The 15,606-nt window shown below is 44.1% G+C and overlaps 1 protein-coding gene and 1 long non-coding RNA gene across 2 annotated transcripts in view; one reads left to right on the forward strand and one right to left on the reverse strand.

Annotated features, from left to right (window-relative positions):
- chd4b (chromodomain helicase DNA binding protein 4b) overlaps positions 1 to 11,865 on the reverse strand; it is a 59,798-nt gene extending 47,933 nt beyond the window's left edge. The window contains exons 1-8 of the mRNA XM_063199131.1: positions 11,633 to 11,865; positions 10,925 to 11,157; positions 9,799 to 9,914; positions 8,374 to 8,682; positions 7,030 to 7,148; positions 3,569 to 3,951; positions 3,020 to 3,138; positions 2,274 to 2,385 (exon numbers count right to left, since the gene is read on the reverse strand). Of these exons, the coding sequence (XP_063055201.1) occupies positions 2,274 to 2,385; positions 3,020 to 3,138; positions 3,569 to 3,951; positions 7,030 to 7,148; positions 8,374 to 8,682; positions 9,799 to 9,914; positions 10,925 to 10,988 (1,222 nt within the window). The 5' untranslated portion in view covers positions 10,989 to 11,157; positions 11,633 to 11,865. The remainder of the gene's footprint in view (positions 1 to 2,273; positions 2,386 to 3,019; positions 3,139 to 3,568; positions 3,952 to 7,029; positions 7,149 to 8,373; positions 8,683 to 9,798; positions 9,915 to 10,924; positions 11,158 to 11,632) is intronic.
- A 1,179-nt stretch (positions 11,866 to 13,044) lies between these two features.
- On the forward strand, positions 13,045 to 15,347 carry LOC134449269 (uncharacterized). Its single transcript, XR_010034928.1, has 3 exons — positions 13,045 to 13,141; positions 13,232 to 13,311; positions 14,587 to 15,347. It is a non-coding gene; the product is annotated as an uncharacterized LOC134449269 (long non-coding RNA).
- The last annotated feature ends 259 nt before the right edge of the window (positions 15,348 to 15,606 follow it).

Here is a 15,606-nt window from a genome sequence, read left to right on the forward strand (position 1 = left end):
GAATGCCAAGAAATACAGAGCGGCAACAACTTTCATGTTGTTTGGCTCTGCCGTGGCTGATATGGTAGGGCACACGTTTACCACTCGGCCGACCCGGTTTCGATTCCCGGACAGGGTCCTTTGCCGGTCCTTCCCCATCTCTCTCTCCCAGCTCACTTCCTGTCTCTCCTCTACTATCCTGTCTCACAAAAAAACAATAAAGGCTGAAAAGGCCCCAACAAATACTTTAAAAAAAAAATCTTGTTGTTTGATACTGGCCAGCCTCCATCGGGCCCCAACACAGTAAACAGAGCCTGGAAGAAACTGAATCTGCATTACGTGGGCACTGGGAGCTTGAGCAGACATGTCAGCAGTCAGACTAAAGACAGCAAGGTGTGGTCACTTTACTGTAGTCAGAGAGAGTAGAGAGAGAGAGGTTCCATTGGCCCATTGTTTCCGGGTTCTATTATTGCAAGGGGGAGGGAGGGGAAATCCCCCTTTAGGCAGACCTAGGCAGACCTAAGGACTGTTCTATTCAATGCTAGGAGTATTATGACACGCCCCTTTAGGCAGACCGGAACCTGGTCATGTTAGGTGCCCATAGCAACCTATTACATTGGCATATCTCTATATACTTAAAGAATCTCTGCTGTAGTAGTACACAGAGCCAGGGCCAGAGACAGAAGCCGGAGCGGAGCTACTACAGGCCAGAGTTAATTATAGTGAAAGGCCTGGTAGAGGCTGCCCTATGACACTAACGCTGTGTCTCAAATGGCACACTTGTGTCAGTGTCGGTGCACTGATGTTTAGTACATAGTGCACACAGTGCACTGAGGTCTTCAGTGTAGAGTAGTAGAGTAGAGTGCTTTATTGTCACTATATAGATACAGTGAGATGATGTTTGAAAGCAACCCACAGATGCCCACAAAATTAGAGATACATGCGTAGCGTCGGTTTGTTTGTTTTCGGAAACTTTGGACTTAAAGTGCACTGAATTTTTTTCAGCGTGAGCGCCCCACACACTGAAACACAGTGCCTGAAGTGCAAAAGTGTCCCATCTGAGACACAGCATAGCTGATGACTGCTGAGCAGCGATCCCTTTCAAAGCGAGTGTCAGCCAGGAGACCCGGCGTTTTATGTAAACAGATATCTGGGGGCCTGTCGGATGGCACGGCAGTCCTACATAATTCATGCTGGCTCACTTTTAATCGGATATTCATGCATATTTATTAAAGGCTACACGTTACATACATACACCCCATCTAATGATTTACATTTGAGATGTTTGAAAGATGTGCAGTGTTCATCTCTGGGGAAAATGCTAAGTGTTAAAGAAGCTGTGTTTCAGTGAAACCTACAGTATGGCAAAAAGAGAAGGCAGTTGCATGAGTGTTTACTAGTGTTTGTGTCTGTCAGAATATGTCGTGTAGCATTAATTACGCTGACATTTCATCATTTACAAGGCTGTTTAGTCAGAGATTCTTTAAGTATATAGAGATATGCCAACTAATGCCAACCAACTAATAGGTTGCTATGGGCACCTAACATGACCAGGTTCCGGTCTGCCTAAAGGGGCGTGTCATAATACTCCTAGCATTGAATAGAACAGTCCTTAGGTCTGCCTAAGTCTGCCTAAAGGGGGATCTCCTCCCCCCCCCCCCCTGCAATAATAGAACCCGGAAACAATGGGCCAATGGAACCTCTCTCTCTCTACTCTCTCTGGTTTAGTGGCCCTCCGTTCCATCACCTCCTCCTTCCTCAGCCTGGACATACCCCAACTGCACTGGACACACGTTACTCACCTAGTGTTTCAAATCATACAGTATCTGTATGACAGGTGACAAACATCCTGGACAAACATCCTTGTAAATATCCTTTACTGACACATCATGTGTACACATATGCAGTGATACAGTGATTTTATTTGTCTATTGCAGAGATGTACTATGAAAGTATAATGTGCAGTGAAATTAGCGCTATCTGCACATACAACATAAAATCCTCACAGGCTTGTAAACCTTGTCTGTTAGTGACACATGTGACACATGCAAGCCACATGTGACAGCAGATATGCAGCTCAAGCACGCTCCCCAATGACCCCCAGAGCCAAACTAGAGCTCTGGCCTGATCATGTGACGCTCACATTGACTGACAGGGTCATGTGGGTCACCTGGTTAAGGTTGGGTTAGGTTAGGGGGTGTGTGTGTGTGTGTGTGTGTGTGTGTGTGTGTGTGTGTGTGTGTGTGTGTGCGTGCGTGCGTGCGTGCGTGCGTGCGTGCGTGCGTGCTACTAACCTTTCTTCTTCTTCTTGGAGCTCTTGGGCTTCTTCTTGGATCGGCTGCTGCGCGTGGAGCCGTCTGACACGGAGAACTGGTCAAAGTCACTGTCGCCATCATCCTCCCCACTCTGCACCTCACACACACACAAACACCACACACCACTTCAAGCACTGAAGGCTATTATGCACGTGTGTGTGTGTGTGTGTGTGTGTGTGTGTGTGTGTGTGTGTGTGTGTGTGTGTGTGTGTGTGTGTGTGTGTGTGTGTGTGTGTGTGTGTGTGTGTGTGTGTGTGTGTGTGTGTGCGCGTACGTGCATGTGTGCATGTGTATATATCTATGTAGGTATAGGTATGTAGTACTGTATGTGTGAGTGTATGCCTATCTCTCTGTCTGCCAGTCTGGAATATCCTGCGTTATTACAATGAATGTCAAAGTTAGCACTTGTGTGCAGAGCTCTGCAATAACCTAACTGCCACCCAAAATGGCCATGTCCTTAATGTGTTATTTTGGACTGTAGATAATTTAATAGCTATGTTGTTTGATTTTTCAACAAAGAGTGAACAGGACTGTCTGCGAAAATACTCAACTACATCATAACAACAACATTACCATGACATTTAACATTACCATGACCTTGAGGAACAGATTAAGACTTGGTCATTAAAGTTTTGGTGAGGTATAACATGGGCTCTGCGCAAAGAGGTTAATGTGAAGGCCAGTGCCAAGGTCAATGCCAAGGTCATCAGTGGAGAGTCTCCTACCGAAGAGCGCTTCCTCTTGAAGCTGGCCAGCTTGATCTTGATGGGCGCCACCTTCTTGGCTTTGGACTTCTTGTCAACAGGCTTAGGAGGAGGCCTGCTCTTCTTGCGTGCGTTCGGGCCTGTGGAACGGTTAGGGGAATGGTAAGATGGTGGTAAGAGAGTCACACACTTTCCTATCCCAAATCACCAATTTCTTCGGTCAGTGTTTGTTGTTTTCAGCGCATATCAACAATAATTATTAGGGCATTGAATTACACTTCAAGCCTTGTTTATATATATAGGATTTTTTGCCGTTTTAATTACATACATTGATCCCGTTTACAAGGCATGTGGATGAAAAAACACCATCATGACAGTAAAACATTGTGACAGGCGCTTTTTTTTCAAGAAAACTATTGAGCTAGAACTTTGGGGAGCTACTTTTATGATTGCCTGCTTGCCTGCTGGCTGAAGCATTATACATACCACCCACCCCCCACCAAAACCCTCTGTCTAACACTTCCCCACCTCTGAATCTAGACACACACACGCCTGCCCTGCTGCTCTCACCTTTGCCCTCTTTGGTCTTGGCCTTGCGGATTGGTGGTGGAGGGGGTGGAGGTGGTGGGGCTGGGGCTGGGGCTGGGGCAGCTGGCTGCTGCGCTGCAGGGGCAGGGCTAGGTGCAGCTGGCGTGGGGGGGCTGCTGGTTGGAGCACTATTGGTAGCTCCCGCCCCGCCAGTGGTCGCGGCGGTGCCCGCTGCATCGGGCCCGTTGCCCCCTCCGGCCACCATGCTCTCCACGGCCGTGGCCACGTTGGCAGCGGCCAGGGCGGCGCTGGCGGTGGCCGAGCCGCGCAGAGGGTTGTTAGTGCTGAACTCGCGCCACTTGGCCCCCAGCACCATCATCATCTTGGACACAGCGATCTTGGGGTTCTTTGCTGCTATCAGAGGCCTGTGGATGGAAAGAAGATTCATAGATTCAAACAACTTTATTTTTCCGACATGCTACCATGGTAGAAAAAGAAAGAAAGAAAGAAAGAAAGAAAGACAGACAGACAGACAGACAGACAGACAGACAGACAGACAGACAGAAGAAAGAAAGAAAGAAAGAAAGAAAGAAAGAAAGAAAGAAAGAAAGAAAGAAAGAAAGAAAGACAGAAAGAAAGTACAGTAAGAGGAGGTTAGAAGAGAGAATGCAGACCTCTCTATTAAAAGCTTGTTGTTACCAAAATGGTAATGACTAAGTCTAAATCTTTTTCATAAGACTCTCTGTAATATCATAGCAATGTTCTTACATTAGCTTTTTGGGAAACAATGGCTCATCCCAACAACTGGACCAAACGGCTACAAAATGCAAGGCAAGCAGAGCAGGCAAGACAAGTGCAGCATACAGTGTAAGGAAACTATGAGTCTATTCCAGGTCAAGAACAGCATACTGTCTTAGAACAGAGAGATACAAGCGGATTCCAAAAAGGTTGGGACACTTTGTATTTTGTGAATAAAATCAAAATGATGCCATTTTCAAAACATTCAATATGTTAATAAGGTAGAGCATTATGTACAGACAACATATCAGTTGTTTAAGTCAAGCAGAATTATTGTTTTGAGGTAATTATGTCATCATTTTAAATTTCACCCTTGCAACAAATCCCAAAAAAGTTGGGACGGGGCCAATAAAATGCTTTTTATACTGGATAAGACTAAACACAACACAAGGGATGACACTGAACAGTTAAATACTTTGACTGATAGCATCATTTTATTAAAAAATTAGGAATTTTGATGTGTGAGACATGATTTCAGCAGCTCAACTGATAGGTGTGTTCTTCAACTTGTTTACATTCTTGTTATGCTTAATATGTGGCATATCCTGTCTGCAAGAAAACTATTTTGTGACCCGTTTACTCATATGATGGAACCACACTGTTGGAACATAGTAGAGATTGAAATTTGCCACCATTTTGGGGCAATATCTAAAGGAGGTGCTCCAAAACACAATGCCTTTGTAGTTGCATATGCTGTTTAAAATCTGTATATATTATTCATCATTTATTTTAATGCTCTACATGAGTAAGAAGACCATAACCAAGGCACCTCTGCACCCCCTTACCATCATTAAGCTGTATTTCAGACTGACCACTAAATCAAGCTGAAGTATTCATTTTCTATATAACCTGGAGGGTGCATGACTCCATGATTTTAAAAAAGGATGCAATATTTTCCATTCTGTAATCAGAGGACAGTTTCACATGTGTCTTAGGTCCATCTAGAATGAGCTTTGTCACATTCAACACTGTTTAATGTCTGCATCATGTGCATTTATCAAGTGTTGTGTTTATGGTCATTTTTTAGAGAGCTGTCATTGTTGAAGTGTCATAGTTTGTTTGTTGTCGACGAATATGTCATGATCTCATAACTCATGCAATGATTACACAGAGCTCTATATTACAGAAATTGGCCTTATATGCCTGCAATTTTGATAACTCAATCTTTTTGTGTAATAGATAAGTAATTAGTCCCTCAAAATCTTCACTACTGAGTGCCACAGCCTCTCTGTGATGGTATTTTATTTGTGCATTCATGCTGGCAGTCAATATAGTTCCTTTTAAAATATTCTTCCCAGTGTTATTTTTAGAATTATCCCACTATTACAACATGTTTTGGCCCTGTCCCAACTTTTTTGGGATTTGTTGCATGGGTCAAATTTTAAATGATGACATAATTACCTCAAAACAATATTTCTGCTTGACTTTAACAACTGATATGTTGTCTGCACATAATGCTCGACCTTATTAACATATTGAATGTTTTGAAATTGCCAGCATTTGGATTTTATTCACAAAATACAAAGTGTCCCAACTTTTTTGGAATCCGCTTGTAATAAATCCTTGTTTCTTCTCTCATACGAACACAGTGGGTGAGTAGTATAGTATATTATTATACGGCACTCTAGAATGGTGCAAGAGCTCCCATTCACTTTCAATGGACGGACCCAACATTCGGTGGTCACTACTTTTCTGTAATGCCCACCTAATAATACCCGCTGCCAATGGCAACGAGTTTGGTCACTTCAGAGATCACTCCGCAAGTAGATCGGTCATATCTTCACTGATATGTCTTGCCTTCTGATTTTTAGCAGTATGGCAGCAGCGTGATTAACGCACGCTGCTGGTGGCCCACTGATGCTCCGGTAACCAACTACTTCTCAAACCTCTCAAGACGAATTGCAACAACACTACAAGTCTCATTCAGCGATTAATTTTAACAGTTATGTCATCCTGACGAAGTTAATAATACAAGTTTTGTTAATAATAACAAAAAAGGCAGAGTGGTACAGTAGGCCTAGCCCATCAGGATTCATCAGCAAATGTCCGAGTGTTGCCGTTCCAAGAACTGTCACTGTCCGCCGGCCGCTGTGGTGACATCTTTTATTATTTAGTATTTTTTATTTCATTTTTTTTTTTTTTAACAAGTGAGGAGTTCGTTGACAGTTTCTCCTCCATGTGGCGCACAGTGCTCTGCATGTAGCAGGATCGATAATGATGGTCAGGGCGCACAGCAGTGCTTGGGTTGCTATGCTTTTTTCCCCTGGAATACTGTCGCCGATTAGATAGAAATATTCCTGTTATGAACCCGAGTTTAGTAGGCCTAGATATCGCGCAGTGATCGAGGCAGCCTGCAAACAGTTTGAAGCGCAACGTGGCTGTAACAAGTTAGATAGTAGCCAAACTCTGTTGCTTGGTAACCTTTTTAAATTATGTCTTTCTTTGTATATCTTTCTTTGCGCACGCTATAAAATGGCAATAAACATGTTATTTTAAACCACTGGTTAACTATTTATGCTTTCTAATGTTGGCAAAAGTCGTATAATAAGCGGGATAATGTATTGTCCACACGTGACTATCGGAAAATATTTCCCTTCGAAGCGGAATAACACCCCTCCGCCTTCGGCGTCGGGGGGTGTTATTCGCCTCGTCGGGAAAATATTTTCCTATAGTCACGTGTGGACAATACATTATCCCTTACGTACCTGACAAACTGGCTGAAGGCTTTGTAGTTGGTGAGAGTGCTGTAGTCCTGCTGGGTGAAGGCATAGTCGATATCCTTCATGCCCCAGTTCTCCAACAGCTGGGATGAGGTCTTGGGCTCCTGCACACAAAAAAACATACCACAACCATCAGTTTCATTCTATGCAAGTTTATTATATTTATATACAGCACATTACACATTATGGTACAGTCAATTGACTGGAACAAATTATTATGTGGCAGGACTTTTTATACTGCCTGATTCTGGGATGTCCGCCTCGAGCAATAGATGTATAATTCACTGTTAACAAATTGCATCATACACAATTTAAGTTAACCCTTCGGTGTTGACAGGCACGTTGAGTCAGTTAGACTGTAGCCTCAAGCCGTTCTCTGAACTTCTGACATGTGAGGAAAGTCATCCCACTCATATTAGTCATTGTGATCACATGGGACATGATATCACAATAGTAGCACGTGATGGAGGCACAAAGCTATTATGCCTGCGTACACAGTAAAAAAAAAGTGTTCAATTAACACTACATTTTTACTGTGTACTCTGTATCCCCCCCCCCACCCCCCCCCATATTATATGTTTATCTTAATGTCTTCTTTTTTAGCCCCTTAGCTCAGCACTTTGGCTCTCTGTAATGTCACAGCAATGTTGTTATGATGTAGTTAAGCATTTTCAGCAAGTGAATAGGGTCGCCGGCGACCCCTGCTACAGTAAGAGGCTAAGTCCTATAAGATAAAAGTGTAAATGTATGTATAAATGCAATGTATTGTGATGTAACGGTGCACAGTGATTTTTGTAGTGTTAATTCAAAACTTATCGAGTAGCCTGAAACAATAACACTTAGCTGACACACAGTACCTGGAGCAATGCGGAGTAAGATGGCTTGCTCATGGGCACCCCAGTCCTGGATGGTGTGGGATTCGAACCTGCAAACTTCCGACTGCAAGTCCAACTCTCTGACCATTAGCTATGGCTGCCCTGTAGAACCAACTTATAGTTGGTCCTCCTTTCAAAGTGTTGAATGAACGCTACACAGTGTATGCAGAGATTCTTTAAGTATAGAGATATGCCAATGTAATAGGTTGCTATGGGCACCTAACATGACCAGGTTCCGGTCTGCCTAAAGGGGCGTGTCATAATACTCCTAGCATTGAATAGAACAGTCCAGGTCTGCCTAAAGGGATATTTCTCCCCACTCCCCCTTGCAATAATAGAACCCGGAAACAATGGGCCAATGGAACCTCTCTCTCTCTACTCTCTCTGCTTATAGTTGGTCCTCTTTTCAAAGTGTTGAATGAACGCTACAGAGTGTATGTGCATGCAACCTCACCTGATCGTCGTCATCATCATCCTCCTCCTCTGGCTCTGGTTCTTTCTTCTTGTTCTTTGCCCCACCTCCTCCACCGCCACCTCCTCCTCCACCTCCGCCGCTCTTCTCCGCGGCAGGAGGCTTCTTCCTGTCTCTGGAGGCGCTGGAGGACTTCTTCTTCTTCTTCTTGCTGGGGGCGTAGTCGCTGCCCTCGCTCTCCGAGCCCCTGGCCACCTCTCGCTCCCGCTCCCGCTCCTCCGCCTCCTGGGCCTCCACCAGGCCCACCACCGCCGCCTCCAGAGGCTCGGGAGAGCTCATCGGGACTTCCGGCTGGCAGGAAACAGGAAGTTGTCATCATCAGGACATGAGCCGCCTCAGACCCCAATGTTCAAGGACAGATGTTGAGTGACAACAGCCCTTTTGTTCCTTTTTTCTCAAGAGGACATTTTATCTCATTTATTCTCCTATCGAATCAAGTAGAGCGAACCAGAGCAAATTCCAGCTATTAAAAGTCAGCTATTGTTATAGTAAAGAGCTTGCTACGACACGATTTGGCGAAAACCAATTGGAATTTTCAGATCTTCTAATGTCCCAGACAGACAAGCCAGAGCCGTTATGAGATTGGCCAAATAATCAAGCATGTCGATATCACGTCCAGAGCAAATACTTCCTCAACTACCTTGGCTACTTGGTCGGTTTAGTAGTTTCTAGTGTACACGTACAGTCATATGTCTATGATGTTATGGATGTAATTCGTGAATTGGTGTCACTGGTCTAGTCTTGGCAACAATGGTGTTGCTGATAATGAACTTGGTGGTGCTGTTCATGATGGTTAGTGATGATGATGATGATGATGATGATGATGATGATGATGATGATGATGATTAGGGTTGCCAGCTATCAATAAAAATAAATACGGGACACTTCATTGTAGCGGGGGTCTGGAGGTACTTTTATCTATACAGGGTTCCCACACCTTTTTCATGAACAAATTCAAGCACTTTTCAAGCACCTTCAAGAACCAAATTTTCAGTTTTCCAGCACCTTCAATAGGTTGCGGGAAGGGGTGTGGGGGTCCTCCCCCAGAAATTTCTGCATTTTTAAGATGCAATTTCCTGCATTTTAATCAATTTTACAGTGTCTAATGCCAAATCCCATTTGACATCTCACTCCCTCAGATTTTTGATGTGCCTGAACAATCTATTTATATTATTTGGCTTACTGAGTTTGACTTGACACAAATTTCAAGCATTTTCAAGCACTTCACCAAAACATCAAGCATTTTCACAACCTTGAAAACGCTTATTTGAAATTCAAGCATTTTCAAGGAATTCAAGCACGAGTGGGAACCCTGCCTATAAATACGGGGTGATTCCGCATTTCAAAAGAGACGGTTGGCAACCCTAATGATGATGATGATGATGATGATGATGATGAACAAGTTACCTCTTTGGGGGGTTTCTGTCTCTTACTGCTTCTGCTCTCACGGCTCTTCTTGGCCTTCTTCTTCTTCTTGGCTTTTGGTGGCTCCACCGCAGCGGGCTCCTCTGCTTCCTCCTCATCTAAAATAGACAACTCAGTAACTCAGTCGGAAGTTATAAAATACACATATTCTGAACACACAGGGAAACAACCACCTTAGTGAAACAAAGCAAACACCATGTGCATTTAAAATTTGTTAGTAGCCTAGCCGACAAACAATGAAACACACGTGTTTCTAACTGTGTTAGATTGCCATTATTATATTAAAATGTCTTTATTCAGCTGGTTATAGTCCATTAGATGCTGCTATGCATGAATTGCATTATTTTTATTTGCATTATATTTTATGATATATCTTGGGAATAAACTTTTCTGAATATTTCTGAAATATGTTATCCATGAAAACATCTGAAGATGAACACAATCTCATAATAATGTAAGTTGTTCGATCAATAGACCAATGGCAATGAAAACCATCCCATGCCGTCCTGATAGGATGAAAGCAAGAGGCATGAACTTTAGAGGCGCGGACTGCAGTGGATGTAAACAATTTGGTTAATTTGGTATATTATTATCTAGGGAGACGGTCGGATTACAGTAAAACTGGTCCCTGCCGCCTCATTTCGACAACTGTCTTGTTAAACACGCCAGATGTGACATGGTTTTTAATCTACATGAGTGTTTTAAAATGAATGTTGTGACCCGTCTGTTATCTAATGAGCCCGATAACAAACAAAATGGGCGTGTTTGGTCAGCTAGCTTGTCATAGTTAGCTGGTTAGGTAATCCACCCATTTCTTTTTGCCACTGCTACTACTAGCTGACCAAAGACAGTGGAGCACGCGGCGGCATGCATCATCGGACAATGCTATTCTCAAAACAGCGAATATATGGTGAATACAAGTGTCATATGGGCTTTGTGTATATTTGTCCATACAGATCAGCTCAGAAGTTCAACTGGGAAACTTGCCAACTGCACTACAATCCTATCAGGCCGAGTGGTGACGGGCTAAGCTAGCAAATGGTTAGCCAGCTAACTGGTTTAAATAACCAATGAAGCCAGCTTCCAAACAAAACACGCTGAACCTTACCATGTACAAGTGCACTTTCATCCGTGGGTCCGAAGCCATCTCTTTCGTCTTCACTTCCTGACATGGTGTTTGACAAGTCTGTCACAGCACGCTAAACTATGTCCCCCCGTATTTCTTTTCAGTATTTTATTTCTTCCTCACCCCTCTTTAGGGTGATCTTGTCAGCCAGGGAGGGGGGCAAATGGTGAGTCGTAGTGAGGGATTCGGGGGCGCTGGGCGGTGGAGGTAGCCTACTGTAAGATACAATAATGAAAAATAGGGAACGTTATAAAAATGCTTGTAATGACTAATTAATGTAATACATACTGTATTGCCATACTATTGATATTCTACCAGCAGGTGAGAGAAACTTTCATTTTTTTAATAGGTCCAAACAGCATGTCGCTGAACAAACTGAACACCTGGATGTTTACGTGGTCATTTGTCACAACAAAGCGCGCAGACGATTTCATCAAATGTATGGATCATTGTATCTGACCATCATGTGCCCACCATTTGTTAGACCCAGCACGGAAGACGGACAGCTAGCTATGGACAGTTGGTAGCCATACGAGCAGCGCGCTACGTCAACGCGGCTGTCACCCTGTGGCATATTCCTACACCTATTACTGCTCGATATTCGACCATTCGCGTGGCTTGTCAAACAATTCTACGCTCAATTCACATGCTGAATATAAACGAGTCTAGAAGTAAGCATTCTGAACTTACAATCAATTCCAAGACAACACACTTCGTCGTCGTTAACGTATAAGAATTATCTGTAGGAAGTTAGCAGAATATGTCAGTAAAATACAGTTTGTCAAAAATCCAGCGGTCAAGAAGCTTTTCAAAATTCCAATCCGCCAAACACGTCGCCTACTCCTTCCCCCGTCTCTTTTCCCCCAGCGTCACTGACCAGTAAGCTAACATCCTCACACACAAAGAGATCAGGGGGGGGGCAGGCATCCCATAATAACACTCAACACCCCCCCCCCCTTCTCGAACACTCACACAACTCTGCATAGTTACCTCGCAACGTACAGACCATAATAGTCAGCAGCACACACACACCCCCCACACACACACACACATACTCCCTTTCCCTTGCAGTTAGTCCCAGCCCCTTAGCAACCACGTTGCCATGGAGACACTGCCCCCACCCGCCCTTCAAGACATCCCATAATACTCATAAGCAGCCTCTGACATCCATCCCATAATAAACACAACTCCTAAAAGAGAGGGAAGAAAAATACCAGTCACATGGTCTCCAGGGAAACCTGGGGCCACCGGTGACAGACCATAATATGCCACGGCTGACTGTCCACCTGGCCGGTTTTTGTTGCACCCCACAGACTACAAATTGCTAACAAGATATAGTCTATCTCTGTCGCCCAAACACAAGAGGCACGCTCTAGGCAACAGACCTCATCTGCACGGCGAGCGTGTGTGACAGAGGGAGAGCCACACTGTCTGTGATGACTACATTGTACCACATCTGTCTGTGTGTAAACAACAACATTCGTAACTTGCTGGAGAACTCAATTTCGGAGCATCTCCAACAAGGTTGTGTTTCCCCCAGGACGTTAATCACAGTGAACATTTTGTTACCTCCGTCTGGCTGGCTGCTGTTCTGTGTGTATGACTTGAGTGGAAGTGTTTGATTAATTTCCTACTTTGTGCTGAGCTTGCTGTTTTTACACTATGTTGCCCATGACAGGAGGCTCAAAGTCTGCTCAAATAGTGAGGGTCCAATGGGGTGACGACTTCCACAACTTACTATTACTTCTACTAGTCCCAGTAGCAGCAGCAGCAGCAGCAGTAGCAATTGATAGTAGTAGTAGTAGAAGTAGTGAAAGTAGAAGTGATAGTAGTAGTAGTAGTAGAAGCTACTGTTACTAGTACTATTACTGTGTTAAAGCAATGCTTTACTTTCTAACTGTTGTAGGCCTACTTGTAATTAACCTTCTGTGTAGTCATAATAGTGTTATTATAGTAATAATAGTGTTATACAATAGCCAAATGTCACAAACCCTTTTTGTTTATTATAGAGCCGATAAATCTGAGACTGTTACTACAGAACGGCAATTAGATTTATATATAAAACAGAGCTCTCTCTGCTTCCTGCTGTATACAGGCATTGTCCACGACTTAGAAGCAGAAATTGATCCAGAACGGCCAACACAACCAACCGTCCGTTCATATAGTCCAGGTCTTTCCCAGGATGGCATAACTTCAGAGGTATGAAATGAAAGGCATAGGAACCTAGTGCCAGTAAGTGAACGTTTGGAACAAGAGCCTCCCTTTGCACACTTTCCTTTTTCATTCCAGATTTTTCAGTGAAAATAGTGTGTACACAATCATACTAGGAAGGCCGGAGCTGGACTGGGATGGGCTGGGCTGGACTGGTTGTAAGTAGAACTTTGAAGGCAAGTTTGCAAAGGGCCTTCCACTTTTTAAATTATTACATTACACTTAGCCGACGCTTTTTATCCAAAGCGACTTGCAGCTATTTTAGGTATTTTTAGATATTGGTTACAGTCCCTTGAACAATGTTGGGAATAGGTGCCTTGCTCAAGGGCACTTCAGCCATGGATAGAGGTGTAGGGAGAAGTAATGGTGGTATTTGAACCTGCAACCCTCGGATCTTAAGTCCACCTCCCTATCCACTAGGCCACGGCTGCCCCATTCCACTTGTGCCTAATTTAAGGTCTTCTGGCATCTCAGTGCAGTCCCAACATGGTAATAATAACGACTGTCATAAACTGGGTTTGTGTTCACCGCTGAATGATTGTATTTGGGTTACAGATTGAGGGAAGTGTAGTATTCAGCCAACGTTGTTTGGGTAAGCTCTCAGCGCATAAGCGAGCTCGGTGTGTGGCCTTGGTGTGTGTGGAGACATTAGGTATCCAAAGTGCTGTTAAAAGTTGCCATAACAGTATTGGAGACATACAGAACCTGTTTTTATTTAACAGGGAGGCATTAAAAAAACATCAGAAACACTGGTGCATGAAAGGGGCTGGAAGCAAGGCAAACTAATTGGAAGATAAAGCTGTGTGTGTGTGTGGATAACAGTGTTATTCTCTCTCTCTCTCTCTCTCTCTCTCTCTCTCTCTCTCTCTCTCTCTCTCTCTCTCTCTCTCTCTCTCTCTCTCTCTCTCTCAAACTTGAATGCATGGCATGCAGCAGTCACACACACACACACACACACACACAAACAGCCTGTTTTGTTTTCGTGGGGGCTTTAGAAGATGTGAAACTGATGCATGAAAGTGGTAAAGGAAGATGTGTGTGCACTGCAGATTTGCGTGCATGACCGTGTGGTTTGACACAATCAAGATCATATTGTCGGATTTATCAACACAAAACTAGAGGCAGACATCAGCTGCAGCAAAGAACAGTGGAGAAATCTTTGCAGACAGTGCCATAACTGGGGCTCTCCTGTTGCATTACAAATAAAGATTAATTTAAAAGTTGAAAAGAAGAGAATATCCCATTCCAAGGCTAATCATTTTGTGATGAAGTAATGACTCATGAACTAAACTACTTATAAACGGGTTACCACGTGAACCAGACTGGTTCAAGCAGTTCATCGAAGTGGGTAATGATAATGTCTGCCTATATACGGTATGTCACCGCACTGGAATTTGCAGAATCATCCCAAAATTTTGGACATCACTTTGCAGGATGCATCGCACGCTGTCACTCTTTGGACCTGCACTCAGGGCGAGGAGAGGACAGGAGAAGAAAGGAAAAGAAGGGAGTGGACCTGAGAAGAGGTGGAGGATGAAAAGAAGGGAGGAAGGGAGAATAGAGCAGAAAAGAGAAGAAGAACAGAAAGGAGTGGAGAGGAGAAAAGAAGAGAGGAGAGGAAGGGAGAGGCGTGGACATGGGAGGAGGTGAAGGTAGAAATGAAGAAAGGAAGGGACAGGAGATCTTAGAAGACAAGAGGAGAGGAAAGGAGTGGAGAAACGAGAAGGAGAGAGGAGAGAAGGGGTGCTCGAACTCAAGAACCTCAGTGACCCGGGCCCCTTTCCAGCCCACTCTCTCAATTTTCATGTCTGGACCCGAACCGAGACCTCACAGCACATCTATCTTCTGACGGAATGACCCCACCTCTCCCACCTCTCTCCCTCTCCCTCTCTCTTTCTCTCTCCGGCCCGGTTTACTACAGGACCTTTATCACTGGCTGGGCAGGCAGGCAGCTGGTGGTTGCCAGAGGCTACCCAACGAGGGAGATTTAGCCCGGGGTTTTAGCCCTTTTTTTTGTTTCCTTGTAAGGAGATACCTTCTCATTTCAGCTGTACTCTTGTTTTTGGAGACCTGTAAGTATGTATGTGTGCTCCCTCTCTCTCTCTCCCTCTCCACACAAACCCCCCTCCCCACCCTTCCTGGCATTTTAATTTCAATTATGAGTAGCGACAGATAATAAAGGCTTTTTAATATACCTCCTTCTTCGGACTGAGTTACCTCTGAGTGCCTGGGACCTTTTGCTTTCCTAATTCCGGATTTCCCAACCCCAAGAGCACCATTTTGGACATTTTTTTCCACACACCTGAGCGCCGGGTTGACCTCTCTTTTTACAGTTAAGAAGGTGTCGTGCAGTAGATGGCAAAACAGATGAAATTCGTCGGCTTACGAGTGAGTGTCTTTGGCCATGCCGTCTATTCATATCTATCAGTCTTGCACACGAGACACAGAACACG

Source organism: Engraulis encrasicolus, chromosome 5, assembly GCF_034702125.1.
Source record: "Engraulis encrasicolus isolate BLACKSEA-1 chromosome 5, IST_EnEncr_1.0, whole genome shotgun sequence".
Taxonomy (NCBI): domain Eukaryota; kingdom Metazoa; phylum Chordata; class Actinopteri; order Clupeiformes; family Engraulidae; genus Engraulis; species Engraulis encrasicolus.